The sequence below is a fragment of the Gymnodraco acuticeps genome, unplaced genomic scaffold (genome assembly GCF_902827175.1).
Source record: "Gymnodraco acuticeps unplaced genomic scaffold, fGymAcu1.1, whole genome shotgun sequence".
Lineage (NCBI taxonomy): Eukaryota > Metazoa > Chordata > Actinopteri > Perciformes > Bathydraconidae > Gymnodraco > Gymnodraco acuticeps.
Window position 1 is genome coordinate 1588351 of NW_022990701.1, and position 25577 is coordinate 1613927.

The following is a 25577-nucleotide window of genomic DNA, read 5'->3' on the forward strand; positions in this document are numbered from 1 at the left end:
GATGAGGTCACTTACATTATTCAGTTCCCATTAACTCAATACCCACACAATATGTTATAATGTACAAAAAGAGTCAGTCCACAACAAATACAGGAAAGCACCTGACACATCCTGTCTTTTAATGTTTGGAAACTCATTTGTCTGATTTATTCATCTTTATGCGCAATGATTTTTGTATTTTCTTGTTCTATTTAAACTGAGTGGATTTAGATTACGTTTAATATTGTTAGTTTGTATGGACGCCAAAGACTAGCAGACACTTTTTTCGGCGTAAATGTACATCCAATTGAAGTATTAGTGAATATAAAGATTACATCAATTGAAAACTGTTTTTTTTTCTGATGTTGTCAACAGTTTGTTCACATTATCGTATTTGTAAAATAAATCAGGGTTAAAGTGATTTGTATTAAATATAAAACGTTTAGATGTACAAAACACTGGCTTTGTCATTTACTATTTAAATGTTATAGTGAAAAATAGACCTACAGTATGGGCCTTTAAAAATAATCAGGTCCCTGATAGGTGCTTCTAAAATGTGGCAAAGACTTATTAGTTTCTGTTGCACTGGCTTCAAGAATTAGGCTACTGTCGTTGAAAAGTGGGTTAACTCGTCTCCAGTCTGCATGGAACCAGGCTTGCCCTGCTTTCTTGACAAGCCGCTGTGACAGTGGCTCAGGTCCGCGCTGTGCTAGGCCAGGTGGTGACGCATTTATTTAAGATCCTGGCAGGGGGTGGTGGTGAGTTTACCCGGTTGACCAGGTGGTGGGCAAAACTGGCATCACCCTCTTTAATCCAGGCTCACTATTTGGCAGAAATAGAGAGACCTGTTTATTCTTTGCTGCACTCTGCAAAATAACCAAACTGAATTAATGTCCTAATACATAACTGTCTCTCTGTAAATATTGTACAATGTGTATGTTATATTCATAAACATGGTGTGACTATTTAAGTCTGCAATCTAGCAACCTTTCAATCTCTGAATGCAATCCATGGCTGTCATATCAACTGATAGTTTAAAGCTTTACAAAATAAATAAAGGGAATACAATTAGTTGTGTTTAGCTCGTTGTATGACACAGGCTCAATCAGAATCAGAAACAGATACAAAAAAAACCATAATTTATAAAAAAAATCTCTGATAAATAATAATCAGTTTATTAAAAATATTTCTTCAAAAAAGATTTAACTTTGCAGTTATCAATTGAATCATTCAAACAAATAGTGAAAGTGTCTGACAAATGAACGAATTTAACATCAATATAGGTTGTAATCCTCCTATTTTGTAAAATACAATATAACTTAGTTTACCAGTATTACTTTCAAGGTGTTTTGGCCTTTACTTTAAGCGTTTTTCTCACATTTTGAAGAAACACTTTCTATGTTCTTACAGTTTGAAAACAATAGGCTAAACTTTTGTTTTCATGTGAATTTATTATCAGAACAATAGAGAGCATTAGGACCCTGAGCCTCAGGGGGAAGCCCCCCTCTCTTTATCCACTGATCTGACAGCCTGAGCTCGTAGCCAGTCAGAGGCAGGATGAGAGCTAAAGAAGGAGGCGGCTTGCGGTGTTTTTTGCGGTGCGCCGAAGTTTAACAACATTTGCTGCGTTGTTTGAAAACCTACCTGCAGGTCCTCTGCAATGCCTGTCAAACACAGCAGATCTTTATTCGACACATTTTCAACCGGATAACCCCGATCTGGCGTTTGGATTACTACTTTAGTTATTGTAAATCAATTCATTGTTTCTTTTTTTTTGGGAGCTATTTTTTTTATAGCGTTTGGACTTGTCTCAAGTAACGGGTGCAGTCACACAGTGTCCCCACAACAGCTGACTGGAGTCGCAGACAGGAGACGCACGCGTGTATCCTCCTTCTGGTTGGGATTTATTTTAAAACAGGAAGACTGAAAGCTGGTCAACATGTCGCTAAGCAGATGTATTGAATTTGAACACTTTGAGGAACGAGAGAAGCCTCACCGGACACCGAGGACTAACTCTGGCTCCGGGTCCCAGTCCGGCTCCAGAGGGAACGGGGTGGTCCCCAGCCCAGCGAACAGTGCGCACTGTAGCTTCTACCGGACCCGCACCCTCCAGTCCCTCACCTCCGAGAAAAAAGCCAGAAAAGTGCGGTTTTATCGCAATGGGGACAGATATTTTAAGGGTTTGGTGTATGCCATATCTAGCGACAGGTTCCGGTCCATGGATGCTCTGCTCATGGAGCTCACAAGGTCTCTGTCGGACAATGTCAACCTTCCTCAAGGAGTCCGGACCTTATACGCTTTGGATGGAGGCAAGAGGATCACCAGTCTGGATGAGTTAGTAGAGGGTAAGGGTGATAATGGACCTTATGTGAACACCAATCATGAAAAGGGCCAATACTTTATATTGATGATAGATAGAGTGCATTGATTCAGTCATTACATTGATTTGTATAAAAGCTCAGTTTGCCTTGAGCACTGGCTAAATGGTCCATGCACACTGATCAATGTAGCTCCAGGGAAATTATGCCAACATTTTCACAAGTCACTTTTAGAACATATTCACATGGGCTGACCCCCGAATGGCTCTTGATGCTGTTTACTTTGCGAATTGGATGGCACAACTTTCCTGCAAATGGCTGAACATATATGTTCAGCCATTTGCAGGAAAGTTGTGCCAGACAAAGTGTAGTTGTGTGCTCCTCTAGTTCTATTGTAACTAAATCTACCAAATTACCTCTGAAGGACATTACAGTATAATGGATGCAGTGCAGAGCTCCCCTTGCATCATTTGCATCATTGACATAACTGTTCTGACATATTTGACCCAGTGTCGTGCATGCAGACAAGCAGACCCCTCCTCAGTGCAGCTTTAGTTCTGCACAGGCTGCTAATGCCTTCATTGATCTCAGCTGGACTCTTTCACTCTCTCCCCTTATTAGTTTGTAGTGAGCTGAGTTTGTGCTGGTTTGCAAATGTCTTGTGTAGCTCTAAGTGCAATCCTGCCTGGGAACGAATGTGTGATGGATGTGGTGCAGGGTCCATTGGATGCTCTCTTAAATTGATCTCACCCTTGGGGCTTGAAAGATGGAAGTTTCCCTCCCCCATCCAGTTTGTTTGTTGAACTGTATAGGGGCGATATAATGGCTTTTAATTCCGGAAATGTGAGAACAATTTTGGAAAATCGGTTAAGTCAAGTTTATAAAGTTAAATGATCGAGTCATTAGTAGCCTAGAAGTGTTCAGTTCAGTCATTTTGGTGAGGAACTGCAGGACTGACATTACTCCCTAAACACATTAAGTTTAGTGCATTAGCAGACAAGTTATCTATACTATTTTACAGATTCACACTGCTGACAGTCTTCTCCTTCCCTTTCCCTTTCGTGCAGTGTGATTCAGTGGGACAGGCTGTGGCCTCTCAGTAATAAGATAATCTTCGTGTGTGTGTGTGTGTGTGTGTGTGTGTGTGTGTGTGTGTGTGTGTGTGTGTGTGTGTGTGTGTGTGTGTGTGTGTGTGTGTGTGTGTGTGTGTGTGTGTGTGGTGTGTGTGTGGTGTGTGTGTGTGTGTGTGTGTGTTGTGTGTGTGTGTGTGTGTGTGTGTGTGTGTGTGTGTGTGTGTGTGTGTGTGTGTGTGTGTGTGTGTGTGTGTGTGTGTGTGTGTGTGTGTGTGTGTGTGTGTGTGTGTGTGTGTGTGTGTGTGTGTGTGTGTGCACGCGCACGCACACGCGCACGCACTGTGACCTGCTGCAATCCTCTTTTAACAGGAGAGGTCACGGCTCTGCCACACACACTCAGGATCCACAGACGTCTTACTACAGTCATTATTCTTGTATACTCGTCTATTTTCACACACATCCTTATAAAACTTGAACTTGATTTCCTATGCCCCCTCTCCTGAATGACTGGAAGATTTAGGCCAGAGCCTGATCTACATTACATTACATTACATTACATTGCATTTAGCTGACGCTTTTATCCAAAGCGACTTACAATAAGTGCATTCGACCAGGAAGACACAACCTTGAAGAAAACAGAATCATATAAGTACATCAGGTTTCATAGAGCCAAACATTTCAAGTGCTACTCAACTGGCTTTAGGTAAGCCAGTCCTTTATTAGTATATAAGTGCTTTGTTAATAAATCTATCGCTCGAAGTGGAGTCGAAAGAGATGTGTTTTCAGTTTGCGCCGGAAGATGTGCAAGCTATCTGCCGTCCTGATGTCAATGGGGAGCTCATTCCACCATCTTGGAGCCAGGACAGCAAACCCACGTGTTTTTGCTGATGGGAACTTGGGTCCCCCTCGCAGCGAGGGTGCAGCGAGTCGTTTGGCTGATGCAGAGCGTAGTGCACGTACGGTTTAACCATGTCCTGGATGTACGAAGGGCCAGATCCATTCGCAGCACGGTAAGCAAGTACCAGTGTCTTGAAGTGGATTCTAGCAGTTACCGGAAGCCAGTGAAGGGAGCGGAGGCGCGGAGTGGTGTGGGAGAATTTAGGAAGGTTGAAGACCAGACGAGCCGCTGCATTCTGGATGAGCTGCAGAGGTCGGATGGCACATAAATTCTGTAGCTTCACTAGTTTGGCAATTTGAGCAAAAGTAGTTTTGGTGCATTGGCAGTCTGCCACTGCACCTCTGCACTTAATGTGCAGGAAACTCTTGTGAAATGAGGATCCTGGGCATACATGCATTACTAGTTGTGTTTCATTTATTCTGGATGTAAAGTGTTTGGAGACTTTTTTATTTTTGATACATGGTGTTCACATCATCACCCAAGTTTTGGAAAGGAAAAAAACTCAAACAGATAATCCAACATAATGATAAAAAAACTTCTCTATCCAAGAATTGAATGTCTCACATCAGCCGGTCCAACATCCAAGGTGATTGAAAAACCAATTTAACCGCACACAACCGTCTCAGTTCTTCTGAAAACTTGGTCATAAACATTGGAATTCTTTCCCATCCCTACAATCCAATCCATATGGACACAGCATGAGTGAACCTGGTCCTTCTGAAGAACCCTGATGGGGGTGTTTCCATGGTCCCTTTTCCAATTAATTCACATTCATATTGAGTTTTAGAATTAGATTTTTTTAAATACTGTGAGCCCCTTTACTAAACTTTGTTCAATCTATTTGTATTGTGATAATGGCCAAAGAAGTCAATTAAGACAACTAAAAAACACAGCAAATTAGCCAACTATTTACATGGCTTGATACCTTGAGGGGCAAGTGGGAACGTTTTTTTATGACTTAGGTAAAATCAGATGTGAGACAGCTCAGCAGTCTGCCTCCATAGATTGAGGCCTGCTGGGGTTCTTTTGTGTAAAAACCCAATAAGCACCATTTGCATGTGTCCCCTCTGGCTGGATGGGTTTATTAAACCCACAGTTTACCACAGTCAGCTCTTAGGGAGCCGTGCCAAGAGCAACCGGGAGAAGTCGACTGGCCAGGTGGGAGTGTTCTGCTGATAGCACAGCAAGGTCGAGTTGTTTACCTTTGTCACGTGTTGGAGGTTTGTTAGAAACGTTAGTAAGTGCCGGCAGCCCTTTTCAGCTCATTGTGGCTGTTTGTCCTTCCCAGAATATTTAAAACTGATCTGCTTTCCAAATAGTGCTACATTGGTCAATATGCAGTTCTTTAAACCTGTATGTATTGAAGAATAGCACCGCTAAGCTCTGCCAACTTGGTGACACACACATTGAATTTCCTTTAACTTATTCACATTAAAAGCATCCTGGTTTTGGTTTTGGTTCTAATAAGGTTCACATCAGCACTTGCCTTACACAGCTTGGAAACGACTGAAGGCATCAGTAAAAAGTTAATTAGGCTAATATCTAAAACTATAAATGGGAATACAGTTGTAAAACTAAACTCTCCACCCCAGAGGTTTGATAGAAGCTAAAAAAGTACAGAAATCTTAAGAGATACTTTTATACCTACAATAAAAGGAAATGATGTGTTTATTGTCTGGATAAATCACCGTTTTTCTTAAAACATTGAAATCTTGTGAATGAACAAGACTTGTTTTGTATTTGCCTGGAGACCTTCCGTTTTAAACAATTTAGGTTTTAATTATCTGTGGTTAATAAATTCACAGTTTTAGGAGCCGCTCAGTCTTGAATATTTTTAAATGCCTAATTTGTTGCAGCTTTTGGGGTATGGCTCAAGGCTAACACTGCTGAGCTGCATCACTAATGTATGCTTGATTGAAAGGGATTTCTTGGATAAAAGAACTAACTAGACATTGACATATTTGACATTATTTGAATAAGCTAAGCAACAGATTGGGACCATCCCCCCAAACCCCTCTGTAAGATGGGCCATTTAGTATGTTCAACTAAAATAAGTAGTCAGCAGCTCACCATACTTGTCCAATTCCTTTTACTAGAGTGGTGAATATTAAGTCAGTAAAACAAAACAGAAGGCCATACATTCTGAGAATATCATTGGATCATAGGGTCACTATATTAAGACAAATGTATGTCGTCTTAATATAACCCCTTTTTTATGATTCCCATTCACTGCCATTGCTCTGGTTTTGGTTTGTTGACAGATGTGAGACCACTGCATTAAAGCTGCTGGACATGTTAAACAGCTCTGTTAAAGCTGAGCTCATCTGTGGTCCACATGAGGACAGCAGCCAGTGGCGGCTGGTTGGGGCTCCCTCACATCACTGGGGGATGTAGCACCTGAGACCTCTGCACCTCGGAGAATAGCCTGTCACCAGTTCTGAGGTCGTTCCAGCATCCTGTCATTGTCCCCCCAATGAATGACACCCCCAGTTATATTTTGTTTTAGTTTTCAGCCAAAGCTCAATCTCTCCAGCTGTGGCCTTGCATTTTAATTAGCCTTTGGTTAATTGCGAGCTTAATAAGACCAGGTATCGTGGGACGCACTGTCTCAACTGGCCTTCTTTCACTGCAGCTCGCTTCTTTTGTCTTGACATTAGTTGGATAACTAAAATGGTATACTTCGGATTTGACACTGTTTGTAGAAACGGGTGTTTAGTAAAAGATAATACAACTTTCAAGAACAATTCTTAACACTGTCCCACAAACTTTTTTAAGGTGTATACTAGTACATTTCAGAGGTTGGTCCACTTATAGGATTATACATTATTCAGCTTAATCCAGCCTGTGTTTCAGTGCTATGCAGTTTATACAAATGACTTTCAGACATTTTACCAAGCTATGGTTTTTCAGTTTCTCAATGTGTGCCTGCTATTTTGCTCCTTAACATTTTTGATGAGAAATATTTATCCTCTAGCCCTTTAAATATCTTCACTGATATAAACCGTGGATATTTGCTAGAACATGAGTATCTTGTACGCTTAGTGAAGTGTCTGTTAAGCAGAAGTTTATTCTCAGAGACAACCATGTTGTGTGGTAAATACTTTTGTGATGAAGGTAGCATGAACAGAAATGATTTTGTCTTACTCGGAGTGGAACATCATTGAGTTTCTCATACAACACTCAGCCTTCAAAACAATCACCAGACATTCCTCCATGTTTCGGCCCTGTACTCGTCACATTACTTTGTTCTTAAGGGGAAACATTTGCTTGTTAAAACGTGGAATGTAAGGCTGGCAGATAAAACAAAGTGCTTTGCATTGGATGAAGGCCAACGCAGCAGCTCGGCAGCTGAAGGGGAGAGAGGACAGTGGTGCTGGCCCGGCCTCTCAATGCGCCTTACTGTTTCTACTGAGGAATGTTAACTCTTTGTTGTCCCTCTGACTCCCATATGGCACGTGGACATGGTATTTTATGTTGCATAATGCATATGCATACCCAACATGTCAGATTAATTCTGATCCAAAGTATGTGCAGTATGTGTGTGGGATCTTTCCAACATAGTAAATAGTGCTCGGCAGTATACCAATATAAGATATTAGGATAAATGACTGGTTATTGTGTTTTGGATATCTCTTTATGGCCTAAATGTTGTATTTTTCTGGTTTTATAGGAAACAGTGTAGTAAAGTGATGTAGTTTTATAATTTTATATGATCTGTTTTGACTAATTTAGTGATCAAAATGACTCGATGATTTATTATATCTCATTGTGTAAATATTTTATGAAAGCACTTACAGTATAGTTAACATAAACATATTGTTGCAATATCATTATCCAGATATTGGGTCAAAATATTGTGGTATTTGAAGACAAGAGATCAACTCTACCACCTTCTTTCTTCCCTCAGGTGAGAGTTATGTGTGTGCCTCAAACGAGCCCTTCAGACGAGTGGACTACAACAAGAACGTTAACCCTAACTGGGCCGTGGGCAGCAAAACGGGCACATCGCGCTCCCTCTCCTGTCTCCTCCCGTCCAAGAGCGAGCTGCAGCGTGAGTCCAAGGACTTCATCAAACCCAAACTAGTCACAGTCATCCGCAGCGGAGTGAAACCCCGCAAAGCAGTGCGGGTGCTGCTCAACAAGAAGACGGCTCACTCCTTTGATCAGGTGCTCACTGACATCACAGACGCTATCAAGCTGGACTCTGGAGCTGTGAGGAGGCTGTACACTTTGGAGGGCAAGCAGGTGAGTCTCTTACAATGCATGCTTGGTTTAGTTTAAATTATTATTGCAGCTTTTGTAATCACCAAACTCATGGAAAAACAAGTTATTCTTTCTTGCCAATATCGATGAAGTCATTGACAGTTGGAAGGAGTTGTGTTTTCAGTGAGGTGAAATTGGATAGGGTGCATATGAAAACCAGATGGAGCAGCTGAGCTTTTTAGCCAAAGGTTTCATCTCCAAAAAGTGCTGTGATTTATAGGTTTCAGCTGTGTCAGCAGTCTAGGTAATTACCCCCCATTTAATCATCCATACATAATTACACGCCACGATTATTTCAACAAGGCACTAATGAATACACTTACGTTTTGCTATATCCATCAGTACAGTTTCCTCAATACCTTGCCATCCCATTAAGCCATTGAGACTGTTTTTACTATAAGCCTATCCACCTGGGACTCATATATAGTATTATTTACATCTGAGATTCTCATTTAGGGTCCCTGGTGTCATGAGATGAGGTGAGTTTGAACACATGGTGCCCCTAATTCAAAAGATTGATATGATGCTGTCTCATCTGGATAGTCGGATAGATAAATGGGCAAAGCTGTTTAATGTAAGTAACCAAACAAAAGTACTGGGTCAAAATAAACTGGAAATGAAGGAGCTTGTATGCAAACACTTGGTAACCTTAAGGAGGTATTAAGGCTTGTTTGAGACTTCAGGGGATGAACGTGTCCATGGGTCTGACAGAATCACATTTATAAAATGTATGTGATTTGATGCACATTTATATGATTTTCCCCAGTAGTTAAACACATATTTTAATAAATACCAAGCTTATTGAATTGTTGTTATTCCTCCATTATTCAGATAATAGAATAACAGCTGTACTCAAGACTTCACATTAGATTAAAATGGTAAATAATGTCAGGGATTGATATGGTCAAAACAAGGTACTAAAACAAAAAATGTCCAATGATATGCTTTGTCCACAGCTGCACACAGTTATGTTTCTTGTGAGAATCTTATTTGATTCTCCAGTGATTATTTCAGTCCCATATCTGTCACATAAAGCATTTATCTTTCAATTTCCATCTGTAGTAAATACCAACTCGATCAGCTGTGCAGACCAGCTGTTCTTCCCAGCCATTTCACACCCTGTAATGCTATGAAGAAAGTTTCATTGGACTTTACAAAGTACATTCAAGTAAATGTTACTATGGTACCTAGGATACATTTTTATTGTAAACTGTATCATACTAGCTTTTCCATTATTTCCCTATGTTGTGAGTTTCCAATTCATTTGTGGCCAAAAAGGTTAGCATATTATTAGACAGATTGAGAGGAAGCACCCTTTCTGTAACTGCATTGTTTTCATAAATCAAATTTTAAGAATAGCTCCACTATTCTTGAATTTTTAAAGTAATATCCTGTACCTAAATGGTGCCTTAACGTATAAAGTGACAAGAAAGTATTATTAGGTTAGACTGTGTTTTAATAATCAAATATGTTCTAGTTTTTCAGCTGTCACTTTAGCTGAATCAGCCATTTAGAGCTTTAACCAGTAGCCGTAGCTGCCTTTGGAAAGGCAGTGAGTGTGTTTGTGCCATTATGTATGATTCACTACTTTAAAAACTGGCTCTTTGCTTTAGAATCGTTTGACTCTCTTGGCTTCAACAGGAGTGTCTCAGAATTAAATTAAGAGTGTGATTTAGAGGTTTAACCCATTAAGCCTGTAACGTGATCCAGACACCAGAGCTTGACTCCTGACAGTATCCCGTCTATGATAGTATCAGTCAATTCAGTCAGTAGATGTTTTATTTAACAAGGGCTGAGGCTTTTAGATAGCCAGTGACAAAATAAATTGTTATATCTGACAACATAATCTTTACTGTATTTTTCCGTATTGCCTTCTTAGAGAATTGAATGGGAACACATTAGCTTCTGCCCCCCTCAGCTTGAAGAGGAGCTAACAGTCTCCTAAACTTAACTTGTCTCAATAATCTGACAGCTTGACTGTTTGGATGTCTCTGTCATGAATCCTCTCTACTGATAAGCCTCTTTTCACAGCCTTTGTGGTGCCATACTGGTGGCTTGAAGCCTCTTTCCCACATACATAGTCGCTATCCTGTAAAAATCATGTATGTCCAAAAAACATCAACTTTTCATGAGCTAAGAAAAGCTTTGTTACAATGCAAAACAAATAGGATAATTTTCCATTAAATTCAGAGTTAGATGGGTTTCACTTGCAAGCAAAGACATCCATCTCATAAATATGTGTTCTTATACAACAAATGGAACAGTGTTTAAAAAAACAAACAAAATCAAATACATTGGTTGTTTTAAAGAAGGGCGTTTTCTAGTGTCAGTTCCTTTGAAAGAACACTGGCGTTTTGGGGGGTCAGACCAAGTCAGACTGGAAGATCGATACCAATTACAGCATGTTCAGAGTAGAACTAGCATACAGCATCCTAGACTGGAGGCGAGGGACAGACTCTATCCAGTAAATGTTTATTTAGACTTTAAACTGCTTCGTCATCTTGGGGACTGTAGTTTGTTTGTTAATGTTGAACTGAATGGTGTTCCTAATGTTTGGTTGTCCATGTGTGAAAAAGTGCATTGTACAATGAAAGAAATAGGAAGTGTACAGTGACTTAGTATCATATGTATTCACAAATGGTCACAAATAATGTTAATCTTTAGTGTAGATACCAGTGCTTTGTTTTATGTGTATGTTCTCAAACATATTATTTCCTATAAAGTAAGGCTCTTCACCCAAAAACACACAAACACACACATGCTCAAAATGCCTTCCAGTAGCAGCCTGCCATCTGCTCCTCCAAAATCAAATCACAGGTCCCAGCCACCCGGTCTACAGCCCCCTCCCACTGACACACACGCACACACACACACACACACACACACACACACACACACACACACACACCACACACACACACACACACACACACACACACACACACAGGCCCCCCACTGGGGCCCTGGCCACCACCGGATAATTAGACTTATAAGCTGGAAGGGAGGGTTAACGTGCAGCTGTCAGGTGTGTTTGTGTTTGTATTCAGGGACATGCATGTGTGAGTGCACAATACGTGTCTGTCCACTCTCCCTCCTCGAATCAAAGATGCTCTTCAGACTGAATGTTAATTGTAGATCTTGGTTATCAGGGCCAGCCGAATCAGCTGCTGCTGTTCAGAGAAACCCCTGTTTTACATCTCAAAGCTGACTGGACAGGCGGAAAATAAGATTCTCCTTTTCTTTACTGTCTAATCGATGCATTCATTCATTTGGGGAGCAGTTATGGGCTCAGAACAGTCTCATAATACACACATGCACACAGAAGGATTCAAACTTGTATTTCCGGATCCACACTTGTGTTTTTCAATGCACACACAAATGTATTCCGTTTCATATACATGTCAATAAAAATCCAAATACAGAAAAAAGTTTTACATATGTATTTTTGATCCTCACTTATTAGTTTCCCGTTTAAATCCCTGCAAACACAAACAGCTTTCTGTGCACGGATCGCTTTGCATTCGTGTGTGGGTTTTTTGAGACTCCCATGACGGTCAGCCGATTCGTACTTGTAATTGTTTCTATCTATAGCCAATCAGATGTCTCCTTCATTCTAAGCCAATCACATGAGCGCGCCCCCACGAGGGTAAGATTACTTCATATACGCATTTTGCGCAGTCCGGTCAGCTCGCTAAACAGAGGGCGGAGCATCAGGTGATCATGCAGAGCAGCGTGTCTCCATCAGACTCAGCAGCTGATCTGATCTCTCTCTCGCGTCCGGTTATTAGGCTACTTCACTCGCGTTTATCATATCGATCAGATCCAGCTCTCCTAATCGGCCTTTATAGAGAGCACCGATCAAACTATTAAGAGTGAATATCGGCCGATAATGACCGGCGGCTCCCCCCCGTTAACAGGTCACTGTCTAGCACTGGCTTCGTAGTGCACTGATCGATTAGGTTAAGCTAACCTGTAGCTGCTCCCTCCACACTCACAACAACTTCATACAGACATAAATAAAGCAGCTGTATTCGCCATACATACATACATTTAAAACGGTGTACACAAGCATTCATCAATGGTTTGGAAGGTGGCGCTGTACCTTAATAATATAAAGGCTTGTATTTGCGTGCATTTCCTGTTCGGAAAGTGGCGCTGTACTGAGAGTGGAGGGTGTCCTGAGATTAGCGCTTGCAGGCAGGCTCCATGGAGCTGTCAGCTCCGGACTGCGCAAAATGCGTACATGAAGCGCTACGTCATGAACGCAAGAAATCTACCCTCGTGGGGGCGCGCTCATGTGATTGGCTTAGAATTGAGGAGACATCTGATTGGCTATAGATAGAAATAATTACAAGTACGAATCGGCTGACCGTCAGGGGAGTCTCAAAAAACCCACACACGAATGCACAGCGATCCGTGCACAGAAAGCGGTTTGTGTTTGCAGGTTCAGAGGTTTTAAACGGAAAACAAATGTGTGGATCAAAAATACATATGTAAAACTTTTTTCTGTATTTGGATTTTATTTACATGTATATGAAACGGAATACATTTGTGTGTGCATTGAAAAACACAAGTGTGGATCCGGAAATACAAGTTTGAATCCTTTTGCGGATCATGAAATACAAGTGTGAATCCTTCTGTGCGCATGTGTGTATTATGACTGAGACTGTTCTGAGCCCATAAGCAGTTAACGGTCCAGAACTTGCTAAATTGTCTTTTTTATTTATGAATAATTTAAGCTCTGTCAATGGAACTGTAGAAAGAAGAAGATAAACAAAAGGAGAAAGTGAACGTATTGAATTGTAAGGAGAGAAATCTTAACCCTTGTCTTTCCTCTCCTCCTCATAGCTGGCCTATCAGGACGTGAGGTGGTTGTGAATGTCACATTGTCACATTTGGAAAGTGAGATAGGACACAGTTTTACTCTTGGATAGATTATCCTGTGTGAGTCCTGAACAGCAGCACTAAGCTGCAGCGACCTGGCACTGACCTGGCTACACCTTGGCACATTAAGACTGCTGTCAGCTCAGAGTGGTTGACTGACAATCGTGTTGACAAAAGATGGAAGGTAGAAAGGGAAGAAGAAGAGGGTTGTTGCCAGAGAAGGAGGGTGAATGGACACAAAGCGTATTCCCCAGTCTCTCGAGTGCCTGTTTGCCCCCTTTGTTAGCACCCTGACTATTTATCCCACTTTGCAGAGCAGCTGACAACACTTCTGTTTGCCATAATTACATACAAATTTGTATTCCCACTTCAGTTACATGATCCTCGCGTTAGGGATAGAAACATCTAGAATTGAAAGGATGCTGCATTATAATGTATGAGACCCTCTGGTCACTTTCTCCATGGCAACATTAGGTACACACACACACACACACACACACACACACACACACACACACACACACACACGCATGCACACACAGATCTCCCTATCTACAGTAGTTCCCAATTCAATGTCAGATTGAAGGACCTCTATAATAAGATAATTGGCAAATGATTTTACCCATTTTTGGTGACCTTTCTTTTACCCCAGTGCGTTTTGGTTAAACTGGATACTGTCCAGGATATCTCCCTGCCTTTTACCCAAAAGAACCTTAAGCCCCCTCTGACCTTAACACATAATCAATGTCAGTCAGTCTTTGGTACTGCTATTAAAACATTAGGTCATTATGGTACATTATAGCATTAAGCAGAAATCCCATTTTTGTGGTTGATGTGAGGGAATAATCGATAACATTGGTTGTTTTAAAGAAGTATTATCCCATAATACGTTGTTATTGTTAGTAGTTCCCCAATCTTGGATTCATAGCATTTGTTTATTTAATCTTCATTGTCTATTTGTTACACTACCATTTTTTTGTCGCGGATGAATTAAAGCATGATGACACCATTTTTAAATCAGATAGTTCTTGAAGATCATTGAGGTATTCTGAAGCCTTCTTAGCACTGTTCCCTTAATACACTGAAATTAAAGAACTAAATGCTGTAGTAGACCACCGTACATATAGCCACCTCTGCTTGTTCTTAATGTACCTATAACACATATTCAATAATACCTTGCTGCAAATGGGAGGCGTGTGGCGCAGTGGATAGAGCCTTGGTGTTGGGATCAGTGGACCTGTGGGGTCACAGGTTCAAACCCCACTGCAGTCAGCATGTCGTTGTGTCCCTGGGCAAGACACCTCACACCCCAAATTGCTCCTGTGGGGATTGTCCACAATATTGAGTATGTAAGTAGTTTGGATAAAAGCGTCTAACATGTAATGTAATGTAAAAATGGTTGCAATCAAAAAAGGTTTCCTCTTATATTTGTCTTCTTTTGGCCAGCACTCATCATGTGGTTTTAACATCAATGGAATAATTAGCAAGAGCGCACTACATCCATATCAAGTCATTACTTTTTTTTCAGAAACAAACATGTAGTGATAAAACTATAGATTACAGCTACTGTATGTCCTGGCTGAACATTTACCTAACTTAAACATTGATTGTCTCTCGTTAAAACATTTGCCTGAACATCCTAAAATACAATGTTTTATGTTCCCAATGCTTTTTACTCAGTGATGTTATCAGGATGACAGCCAGTCCGCCCATTAACCAGGAACTGAAACAGTCCTGAGCTTTGAGAGCTTACATGCTCATCTCCCTGAAATCTATAAAGACCTTTTCTCTACACACAGCAAGCGTAGGGAGGAAATGGGACTCGGCACTGATAATTGGAAAGTCAGATGGAATGTCTTTGTTTGTTTACATCATGGCATGGGTGGGCATACTGTATCTTCTATAATAAACTAAAAAAATGCACAACTGAAATGTGCACAAGCATTATTAGACGATGAAAGACAGTCCTGCTGTTAAACACACAGTGGTGGGTTTAACTAGGTTTTCTTTTGTAGCTCAGTTTTGTCCATTTTTTGGTCTGTAATTCTTAGAGGCAAGTGCGTAAATGCTTCTGCATGCATACAGTGTGCCTAACAGACATTGAAGGTCACATGCATGTCTCGATACTGCAGCAGTTTATCAGGCTGCAAATCATTTTGTGCTATGCTGTAGGTAGCAGCAGCAGACAGGGGACTACTCTCAACAAACTCCAATTAGAAATATAAAATGCACAGTTCTTTCTTACAATGTCTTACAGAAAACAGTGAAGTAAGTAGAGAATACATTAAAAAAAATACTGACAGACTTCCCTTATCTTAAGTGGCATCTTCAAGCCTGTACTGTCAGACATTTTTCTATAAATGTTAACTTTTTTTGTCCCAAAAACATTTTAAAATGTGTGCCTTACTGCCGAATTATCAATCTGTTGACATGATTAGACAAGTTTGTTTATTTCATATTATGTACTTTGCGAGATCATTTTTTTGCATGGAACATTAAAAGTGGAAGTATTCATAGTAGTGGTAAGATAACATACTTGCTTTAGTGAATTCAGCCCCAGAGTCACACACATATTTGATCCCCATGTCATAAAGATAACAGTGGTGCATGGATTGCTGGGTTTTGGGGGCATACACATTCATAAGAGAGGTGGGTGTCGGTTAGCGTGACATTGAAGCACTGTGGCATCATTTCACATGACACGCTTCTAATGATGATGGCCTCCTGGTCCCAATACTCTCAAACAGTGTTACAGTGCATGTGTTAGCAGGAACAACAGTTAGAGGGTTTACATTCACTAAGGTGTCTGAACATTGCAGGACTGTAAAAACTTGCAAGCAGTTATAGACAGATTAGTGTCCCTGTTTCAGTAGCTGGGGTCATGGCCACACAGGCTCCATCTGATTGTCAGTCATGAGCTGTTTTCAGGGCCAAGTCTGGATTAAACTCCACCATTCAGGTCAACAGCCATGAAACTCACATGCCCACCTATTGTTCTGCGCAGTCATTAGCATACAACTCCATCTGACGCCAGCGCAGTGACAGCATCCAACCAGGAACCATTTCTGCTAGGTTCAGTTTCTGTTCACCGTGGACTCCTTAAGTTTTTACTGTCTGAACTTCAAGTAGTGTTTGGTGAGCATTATTCTACTTATACCATAGCTATTTGCCAACATATTGCCCAATGTATTCAAGCTCATTTTAATGATTTGTGTCATGCATCTTTGTTGCAAATAATACAAGTTCCTGGGCTTCCAACCACAGGCTTATGAGGTGGGGATTTTTGGGGTTTTTGGTTTTGGATAGACATATTACAAAAGCTATACGCTCTTAAGCTGAGCCTCACCTTTTATGGCTGTTCCTAAAGTTTAATACGTTAAGGAATCATTTATAACTAATTAACAAAAACAGACCTGTGTCATAGTTGTCCAGTTAAACTATCAACTTACTAAAAGTTAACAACGCTCAAGCCAATCAGAATTAGGAATTTTATCTGGAATTTACCACAGAATTATATTTCTCATCTTACAGCTATTTATCAATGTTTCCCCCCTTGTTGATCTACCTTGTGTTTATTTGGGGTCTAGTGTAAGTCAGACCTGGAATAATGGTGCTGCTGTCTGGCCTTTGGAGATAAAATCCTAAAAATCCCCAACCCCGCTTTCTTGTCTCTTGTCCTAGCAGATGGCTCACACACACACACACACACACACACACACACACACACACACACACACACACACACACACACACACACACACACCACACACACACACACACCCTCAATGCTTTCTCCCAGCAGTCTTGGTGGGCATTACGAACACACTTCGTTGTATTTATAAAGACAAAAAAGTGCCTGACCAACGTTTAACAAGTGCTGGCCTGATACTCTACATTGACGAACAGGAAACAAAAAGCCGGCAGACGACAGAGAGCGGGGGGCGGGGGTCACAGGGCTGTCGGCTGTGCACATGGCGACACACGAGGGGGGGGGACATCTATTGTGTGCTGTGTGGTTTCAACTACTTGTTTTGCTTTGTTTGTCCAGAGTCTGGCCCTCATCCATTCTTTGCAGCAGCCTTAACAGGAGAGTTGACATCATGATATTCAGATCCAAGCCCACACACTATTGTTTGTCTACTTGAGTTTAATCATTCAAGCAGGCCCAAATTGCCTCAGCAAGTTTTGTCAGATTGATGTGATGAAGGAGCTGTGAGTCTGAGTGATCCTGACAACTGTACCCCAGCTCTGATGCTGGCTTTCATTTGCACTTTAAACAGCATCTATTCTTTAGTTGCCATGAGGTATAATTCCTCGCTTAGGAGTGTTGATGTTTATGTTAATGAGGTTCTTTTCTTTTTTTCATAGTACAAACGTGATATACTATTTACATTGATATGAATGTAGATCAGTGGAGACTTCTTCTGGAGCAGCTAATTATATTTTGAGCATTTATTGCCTACTAGCCCCTGTTTAAGTGCTGCAATATTCTAGATTTTAATTGGAGAATGAGTATCATGTTAATTGGTAACAAAAACCACATTTGATGCATCTCTTGTGGATCTCTTAGCACCTCAGCAATACTGCTAGTCGTGCTGTCTAAATGAGAAGAGTACTCTACTGAGGCTCATTTGGGCTAAAAGTTGTGTGCGCATGTTTTGGTTTCTACTCCCACTCTTTCCTAGTTGCACAGCTCCATTAGAGTATAAAGAGCTCAGCGCTCGTGTACGTTCAGACAGCCTGAGATTATGTACAGTAATGTCTCTCTTCTTCTGTGTGAATATGTCTTGGAGGAGAGAGCCAGAGCCAGACAGCTGAGAAATATTTGATAGGCTAACCAGCCAGTGGCGGATGTGAGGAAGAGTTCACTGCTCTGCCTTGAGTTTCCATAAATTGGTTAACAAATTAAGGGAAACTGGAAACTTAAAGTTATGCTCCATTGTTCTGTAGTGTTTTGCCTTCAGTGTAGTAAAATAAAGTGTCTCTTATGCATTAATAAAATCCTGTTTCTAAAATCCCTACGGAAACATGCTGCTTCATGTTTCTTCTTCAGCGCCTTCACTAAGCTATTATTTCTTGAGACACTTTATTTTCTGTCGTTTTCTGTTGAATGTTTTAGAGAACGCAACTTGAATTTGGATGTTAAATGCAGCCAATGTTGTGACTCTAGTGAGGTAATGAAGATGGTGTTAGATGTCTCAGTGCTCCTTTTTGTGCAGCCGCTGCCTTGTCTTGGCTCTCTCACGTCTGAGATTTACTGCTCTAATCCAAAAGTATTAAACAGACTCCGGGAGCAGCTCCTGTCTGTTAGTAAGAGTCAAAACAGGGTTAATAACCTGTTTTCACCCTGGTGAATTGTATACGTATTTAGCTATCTGGATAGTCTTGAGTTAGAAGTACTTATGGGAGAGTTAAAGCATGAGTGGGTAATATAATGTAGAATTGTTGTTGTTGTTATATTTGTTTACATTTTCTTTACATCATGACAGAAATACAATAAATCATATGCTCTGAAAGAAAATGCTGGTATATATGTCTGTCACAGGACTGTATAATTTCTACCTACCTGATAACCATGTGGCTTTTGAGAAAGGCTTAAAAGGACGGGCAGTGAGTGTTTCACTGTTGCAACGTTCTGACATTATAGAACGACTTTTGCAGCTTTTAGATTCAGCAGACTCTTCAATGGCGTATTAATGCCCTAAACCTTTGGAGCTAGTGCTGCTAGCTACTTTCATAGAGAACAGTTGGGAACATTGGGGTTTCTTCTTAGATAATTTAAACAAATCTGGCGTACTCTTGATGACCCTTCTATAATACCAACCAAGAGTAGGTAAATAATGCTAGATACCATGATAGGTACATTCCTTTGTTTTAGCAGGAGTGCTGTGTAGGCTGACCTTCCAAGAGGTCTTTCCCTCAGGACTCAAACCGCCTTCTTTGTCTCTTGCTCTGGCTCCGTGTGATGAGCAGCAATAAGGGGTTTGGAGGTAAAAGGGGTTGATGGTACCCAATGATTACTGTGACTGTTGTCCTGTCAGCCATAAGGAGAGCCTGTATCTTCTTCTGTGTATCTTGTTTAGCCAGTCACTGTCTTTTCCACTGCCCGGATTCTTCACCACCTGCTGGTGTGTGACATTTCTTTTTGGAACAAAGCCCTGATTTAGGAGCAAGAGAAGACAAGTCCCACCTACTCAGTGCAGTTGAACTACATTGTTTATGTTTGGAATATATTTGGATAATATATGTTTTGGTTTGTTTTCATGCTTTGAAAATCCAACCACACAAGTATTACGTTTGTTGAAACCACTGACAACCATTATCAGAACCTACTGCCCATTTTGGTTTGATTGAAAACAACTTAGATATGACATTTCTTAAATGCATGTTAAAAACCTTGATTTCTTCTGACACCTTCACACATACTTGAAGCCCTCGGCCTGTCGTTCCTCTGTTGCCAAGCGTGGCAGGGCAGAATGTACAGCAGGCATCACAGAAGACACAGACTGATGGTGAGAGCAAGAGACCAGACATAAAAGAGGAGGGGGGTTGTTGCATCTCACAGGGCAAACTTCAGTTTAGCCTCAAGACACGTCAACCAGCCAATGACAGGACCCTGCAAACATAACACTTCACCGATTGGCCGAGACAAGCCCTAGCAGAACAGCTCTTGTGATGGAGGGCCAATGGCTGTTCATGTTGGCCGTGGTTGACAAGAGCAAGAAGAATCATGGGTAATGCAATCTGACATTCATACAATCCTTTTTTTTATCCAAATGATCTGCTGCACATACAGTATGATAATGTTTAAGAAAAACCTTTGACCAAACAACACATTTTGTTCGAAGCATTTATTCTTCTTTATTCAGGTATATACAGTCATCCTAATAAGGTTATTGTAAACCTGGGTCTTTTCAGACATTTGTCTCCATTTCACTGCCTTCCCCTTGGCATCGCCTGCAGGTTGAAATATATTTTATCACAGCCACAGCAGTGCTAGCATGCAGTGAGAGAGGTGTGTGTAGAGGTGAAAGTAAATTAGATTACAGCCAGGGGCTCTCTCAAACAAGATATCTAATATTCTAGCCCTGTATTTCCATCTCTCCACAATAAGCCTGTTGCCTCAGTTGGTGTTGAGCCAACATGTCCTGCAGCAACACCAATTCAAATGAATGTGAGGGGATTTAGTCAATAGTTTTTTTATATTCAGAAACGAAAATGCAGAATTTAGGTTGTAGACAGCGTCACATGACATTTTGGGGAATGTTTTGTGTTTTCTTTCTTCTTATTGACAGTTTATTGCCAGATTTGATACAAATCTAGTGTCCCTTAAATGTGAAGCTGCTGCAGAGAATGCTTAGTTTAGCAGAAAGACTAACAGGAGGGTAAAACTGCTAATCTGACTCCATCAGTAACACAAATTACATTTTAACGTGTAATGGGGATTTATGTGCTGGTCTCTTTTTTTTTTATCCCTAAGCTGTTGCCATGCAACCAAGAGAAACTGTAGGACGTTATAGCCCGGCACATAACCTTGTAATATGGAACAAATATATCATTTATTTCGAGCTAGATGTTTCAATGTTTAAACAACAGGTGAATTTGTGAGCTTTACTGTTGCATGTAGTTAGATTTTGTAAAAGTTGGACAGAGACAGGATAGCTGTTTGCCCTTGTTTCCAGTCTTTGAGCTAAGCTAAGCAAACTGGTTGCTGGCTGTAGCGCTTTATTTAACTGACAAATATAAACATTGTATAAATCTTTACATTTAAAGCAAGATGGTGTATTTCTCAATGTTTGAGCTGTCGGTCTCTGACGGCAGATGTCACCACTGTAGGAGATTTTGCTGCCAGGGGACAATGCTCACTTCAGCAGTCCTTTGTCATGCAGTGTCACATTGTCCTCTAACAAACGACCAGCGTACTTCATACCAACGCAGCCCATCAAGTGAATGAAAGGAATGCAGCACAGTGTGAACATGATGATGTCTGCACCAGACATGTGTGTACACGGGTCAGAGGTCAGGGAGACATATCATCTAATATCTGCATGCAAAAGTCTCTCACTATCATATCCTTCGCCACACCAGAGTCCATTTTTGACACGGGACTATCCCTGTGGGCTGTTGCCATGGTGATTCTAACACCTGTGCCCTGACAGTATGGTGTGGCGATCAGCTGCCAGATTCCAGAGGGAGAGCTCATCCAAAGAATGGCAAATATTCAAGCTATGTCAAACCATTGATACTTACCACAGCTCAGTGTGGACACATATTAACTCTCCTGATCTACTTTCACTGATTATTTGTATTTGTTGACATGTAAAGAGGCCACCAGAAGATTAGACAAAAAGACCATATGAAGGCCAGGAAAGGTGTTTATGTATTATTCATGAGCATGTTATGGATACGGCTTCCTGTTTCATTTTTAATTGATGCTTCCGAATGTAGGACATGCAGAAGTGTCATGCGAAGGGTCTTGTTCATTATTAATGAATGTGTACCTCAGGCCTATACTGGAATGATATTTTGTTGTGGTTTTAAATGTTCCGACATTACTATTTTTGTTGTCAGATGTCACACCACTCTATTTCTACTGTGGAGATTGTTTATGCTCTGTAGTAGTAATTAAGTATTTCCTGACCATCACAGTGTTCATGATAACAACTGACACACACATACACACACACCACCCCACTGAGTCAGCCCCCAAATCTCCCTCAGAGGATCCATCTGCCCACAATCTTTTGCCATCTTGCGCTCCTCCTCCATACTCTTGTTTTGTGTGTGTGTGTGTGTGTGTTTGCATGTAGACAGTACATATGCAAGGCAGTGTGTGTGTGGGGGGGGCTCTTGTATGTGGGTGCAATTGTGTGCGATGAAGGATGGGATAATGAACAGATCTTTTCCTCCTTTGTCCTCCCACTTGTCCACCTACAGCAACTGTGTGTGTGTGTGTGTGTGTGTGTGTGTGTGTGTGTGTGTGTGTGTGTGTGTGTGTGTGTGTGTGTGTGTGTGTGTGTGTGTGTGTGTGTGTGTGTGTGTGTGTGTGTGTGTGTGTGTGTGTGTGTGTGTGTGTGGTGTGTGTGTGTGTGTGTGTGTGTGTGTGTGTGTGTGGTGTGTGTGTGTGTGTGTGTGTGTGTGTGTGTGTGTGTGTGTGTGTGTGTGTGTGTGTGTGTGTGTGTGTGTGTGTGTGTGTGTGTGTGTGTGTGTGTGTGTGTGTGTGTGTGTGTGTGTGTGTGTGTGTGTGTGTGTGTGTGTGTGTGTGTGTGTGTGTGTGTGTGTGTGTCAGTTAACTCAGACAAAACTGACGATCACAGTGTGAGACAGTATAGAAAAAGCAAGACAGATTACCCTGCAGCAGCACAAACACACACTGCTGCTTTCATGACTCTGCATTGACTCTGCAGTATTCTGGGTGTCAGGGTGTTTTGACCTCGTCCTGTTGTTATGCTCCATCTCTCTGTGCTGTTGAGTCAATACACACACATTTACACAGTCACAACCTTACCGTACAACACACATCCCACAGACTGATTGTATTGGCCTAGTTCAATGAGCACAAGAGACTATGTTTGATATTAAAAAGAATACAGCCAACACAAAGTAGAATGAAAGGCAGGAAAATCACATAATCTTATTTTAGGAACACTAGTTAATCAAACTACATCATCCACGTCTTATGAAAGAAACTAAAGTAAATTGCTTTAGTTGTTCACAATCTAATAACAGACTCCCACCAAGACCAACGAGGCATTCGTATTCTTCTCAGATGACCAACTCGTACAACATATGCTAAGCTTTGTAAATATTTGAAATACTACATTCTTGCCACCAACTGTCAGTAGAGTTATGTGAAACATTCAGTATGATTGTGTTGCAGTATCTTAAGGACCACTATGTCTCAAAATTGAATTATTTTGAAGTACAATCTTAATAGGCACTGTGGTAGTGGTCTGATTAGGCAATGCTTGTGTAAAGTATCCCATTCTCCAGACTCTTGGTATCATAACAAGTATTATTATACCTTTCTAAGTATTATCCATCTTTTTCACTTCTTCTCTCTCGTTTCCTTTCTTCCTCCAGATTATCTGTCTGCAGGACTTCTTCGGGGACGATGATGTGTTTATTGCGTGTGGCATGGAGAAACACCGCCATACGCAGGATGACTTCCTGTTGGATCACAGTGGTAAGGCTTCCACAGCCTTTATGACTGGTAGGCTTGACTAAGACTAACTAAACGTGTGTGTGTGTGTGTGTGTGTGTGGTGTGTGTGTGTGTGTGTGTGTGTGTGTGTGTGTGTGTGTGTGTGTGTGTGTGTGTGTGGTGTGTGTGTGTGTGTGTGTGGTGTGTGTGTGTGTGTGTGTGTGTGTGTGTGTGGAGTGTGGTGTGTGTGTGTGTGTGTGTGTGTGTGTGTGTGTGTGTGTGTGTGTGTGTGTGTGTGTGTGTGTGTGTGTGTGTGTGTGTGTGTGTGTGTGTGTGTGTGGTGTGTGGTGTGGTGTGTGTGTGTGTGTGTGTGTGTGTGTGTTTGTGGTGTGTGTGTGTGTGTGTGTGTGTTGTGTGTGGTGTGTGTGTGTGTTGTGTGTTGTGTTGTGTGGTGTGTGGTGTGTGTGTGTTGTGTGGTGTGTTGTGTGTGTGTGTGTGTGTTGTGTGTGTGTGTGTGTTGTGTATGTGTGTGTGTGTGTGGTGTGTGTTGTGTGTGTGTGTGTGTGTGTGTGTGTGTGTGTGTGTGTGTGTGTGTGTGTGTGTGTGTGTCCTTCCTCACCATGCTTCACTCACTTGTGCTTTCAACACTCTTTTCCTTTTAGGAAGTTTACAGCAGGAAATTAGGTTTTTGTTGTACTCTTTACTTATATGATTATCTTACCAATTATTTTTTGTTTATTATAAATGTATAGAAAAATCAGCTTTGTATTTGCATAGAGTATAGTTAGCGATCAGTCCAGCATCCAAAGAAAAGAATCAAACACACACTGCACTCTTAAATGTTATTATGCGATTTTGCAAATGACTTTTTGTTCATTCTTTGAGGATTTTATGCAAATTGCCTGTTAAATACATGCATATCTTAAAAAAACAGACTTCAAAAGCACAGGGCAGCATACGACCTCTTTAAACCAGCAGATCCACTCTCTGTCAGAGCGATGTACACTGGACAACCTCTCTGGAAGGAAACATTAGTTTATTATAGACAGTCCAAAGTATTGACATCCTGTTTAGTTTTTGTGTTGTTTGTTCAGGTTAGCTAACACCAGGGAGACCCATCCTCACACTCTGTGTTCACTGTAACTGAGGATGACTGATGCATAGTCGTATTCAGAGATAGTTTGGAGCTTCTGTCCCACTTACACTCCTGCTCCACTTTTAAGAATGAGGTCTTTTAAGGGAACAAAATAGGCACTCTACTCTAACCCTCTGCAAAAGGGACAGGAACTCCTCTTGTGTAACGGGTCAAGAACACACTCTACTGTTGAAACACAGAAGTGGAAAATGCCCTGTGCAATGGATCATACAAAAAGGCACAAAATGAATGAAAAAAACACCAAAAAGACAGAAGTAAAAACGAGTAGTTATGTTCTCAGCTCAAGCACCTCATCATTAGAGATGCATATCCTCACTTCAGGGGTTGCCCTAGAAACACATTTGGTTTAATGGGTTGTATACACCATACTAGGAAGAAGTGAACGATATTTAGAGTCCTTTTAATCGTATGCATCTGTTGATAAGTAGCATCGGGAACACATTAGACACACTGTGGGTGTGCTTCTGTGGGCGTGTTTTTCTTCATGTGTGTGCCATTAAATTATGCCTCATCGCCCCACCCTCATTAACTCAACCCTGACAAGTTCACCACACACTTCTTTACAACATATACTCTTACACAGTCAAACAGCAATGCCACAACAGATGTGGAATGCACCAAACACCATGATAACAAAACCGTGTGATCATTGTAGCCTTGTCTGGCCTAGCCCTGTGTCATTTAAAGTGACATAGTTGTAATTCCTTTTATGAAATTACAACAATTATCAGAGCCTCCTCACTTTGTATGGCCAATATGCAGTTAGCCAATTGTTGGGAGGATTTTCCTAAATTACATTTTTGTTAAGTCAACATTTGGGCTGGTTACTGAGTCTCTGTGTTAGGCACTGGCACAAGTTGAAA

General features: G+C 41.1%; 1 protein-coding gene across 1 annotated transcript in view; it reads left to right on the top strand.

Annotated features, from left to right (window-relative positions):
• The first annotated feature begins 1547 nt into the window (after nt 1–1547).
• Nucleotides 1548–25577, top strand: part of dclk2a (doublecortin-like kinase 2a) — a 41240-nt gene continuing 17210 nt past the window's right edge. Inside the window, 3 exon segments of the mRNA XM_034231382.1 lie at nt 1548–2324; nt 8176–8513; nt 23499–23601. Of these exon segments, the coding sequence (XP_034087273.1) occupies nt 1919–2324; nt 8176–8513; nt 23499–23601 (847 nt within the window). The 5' untranslated portion in view covers nt 1548–1918.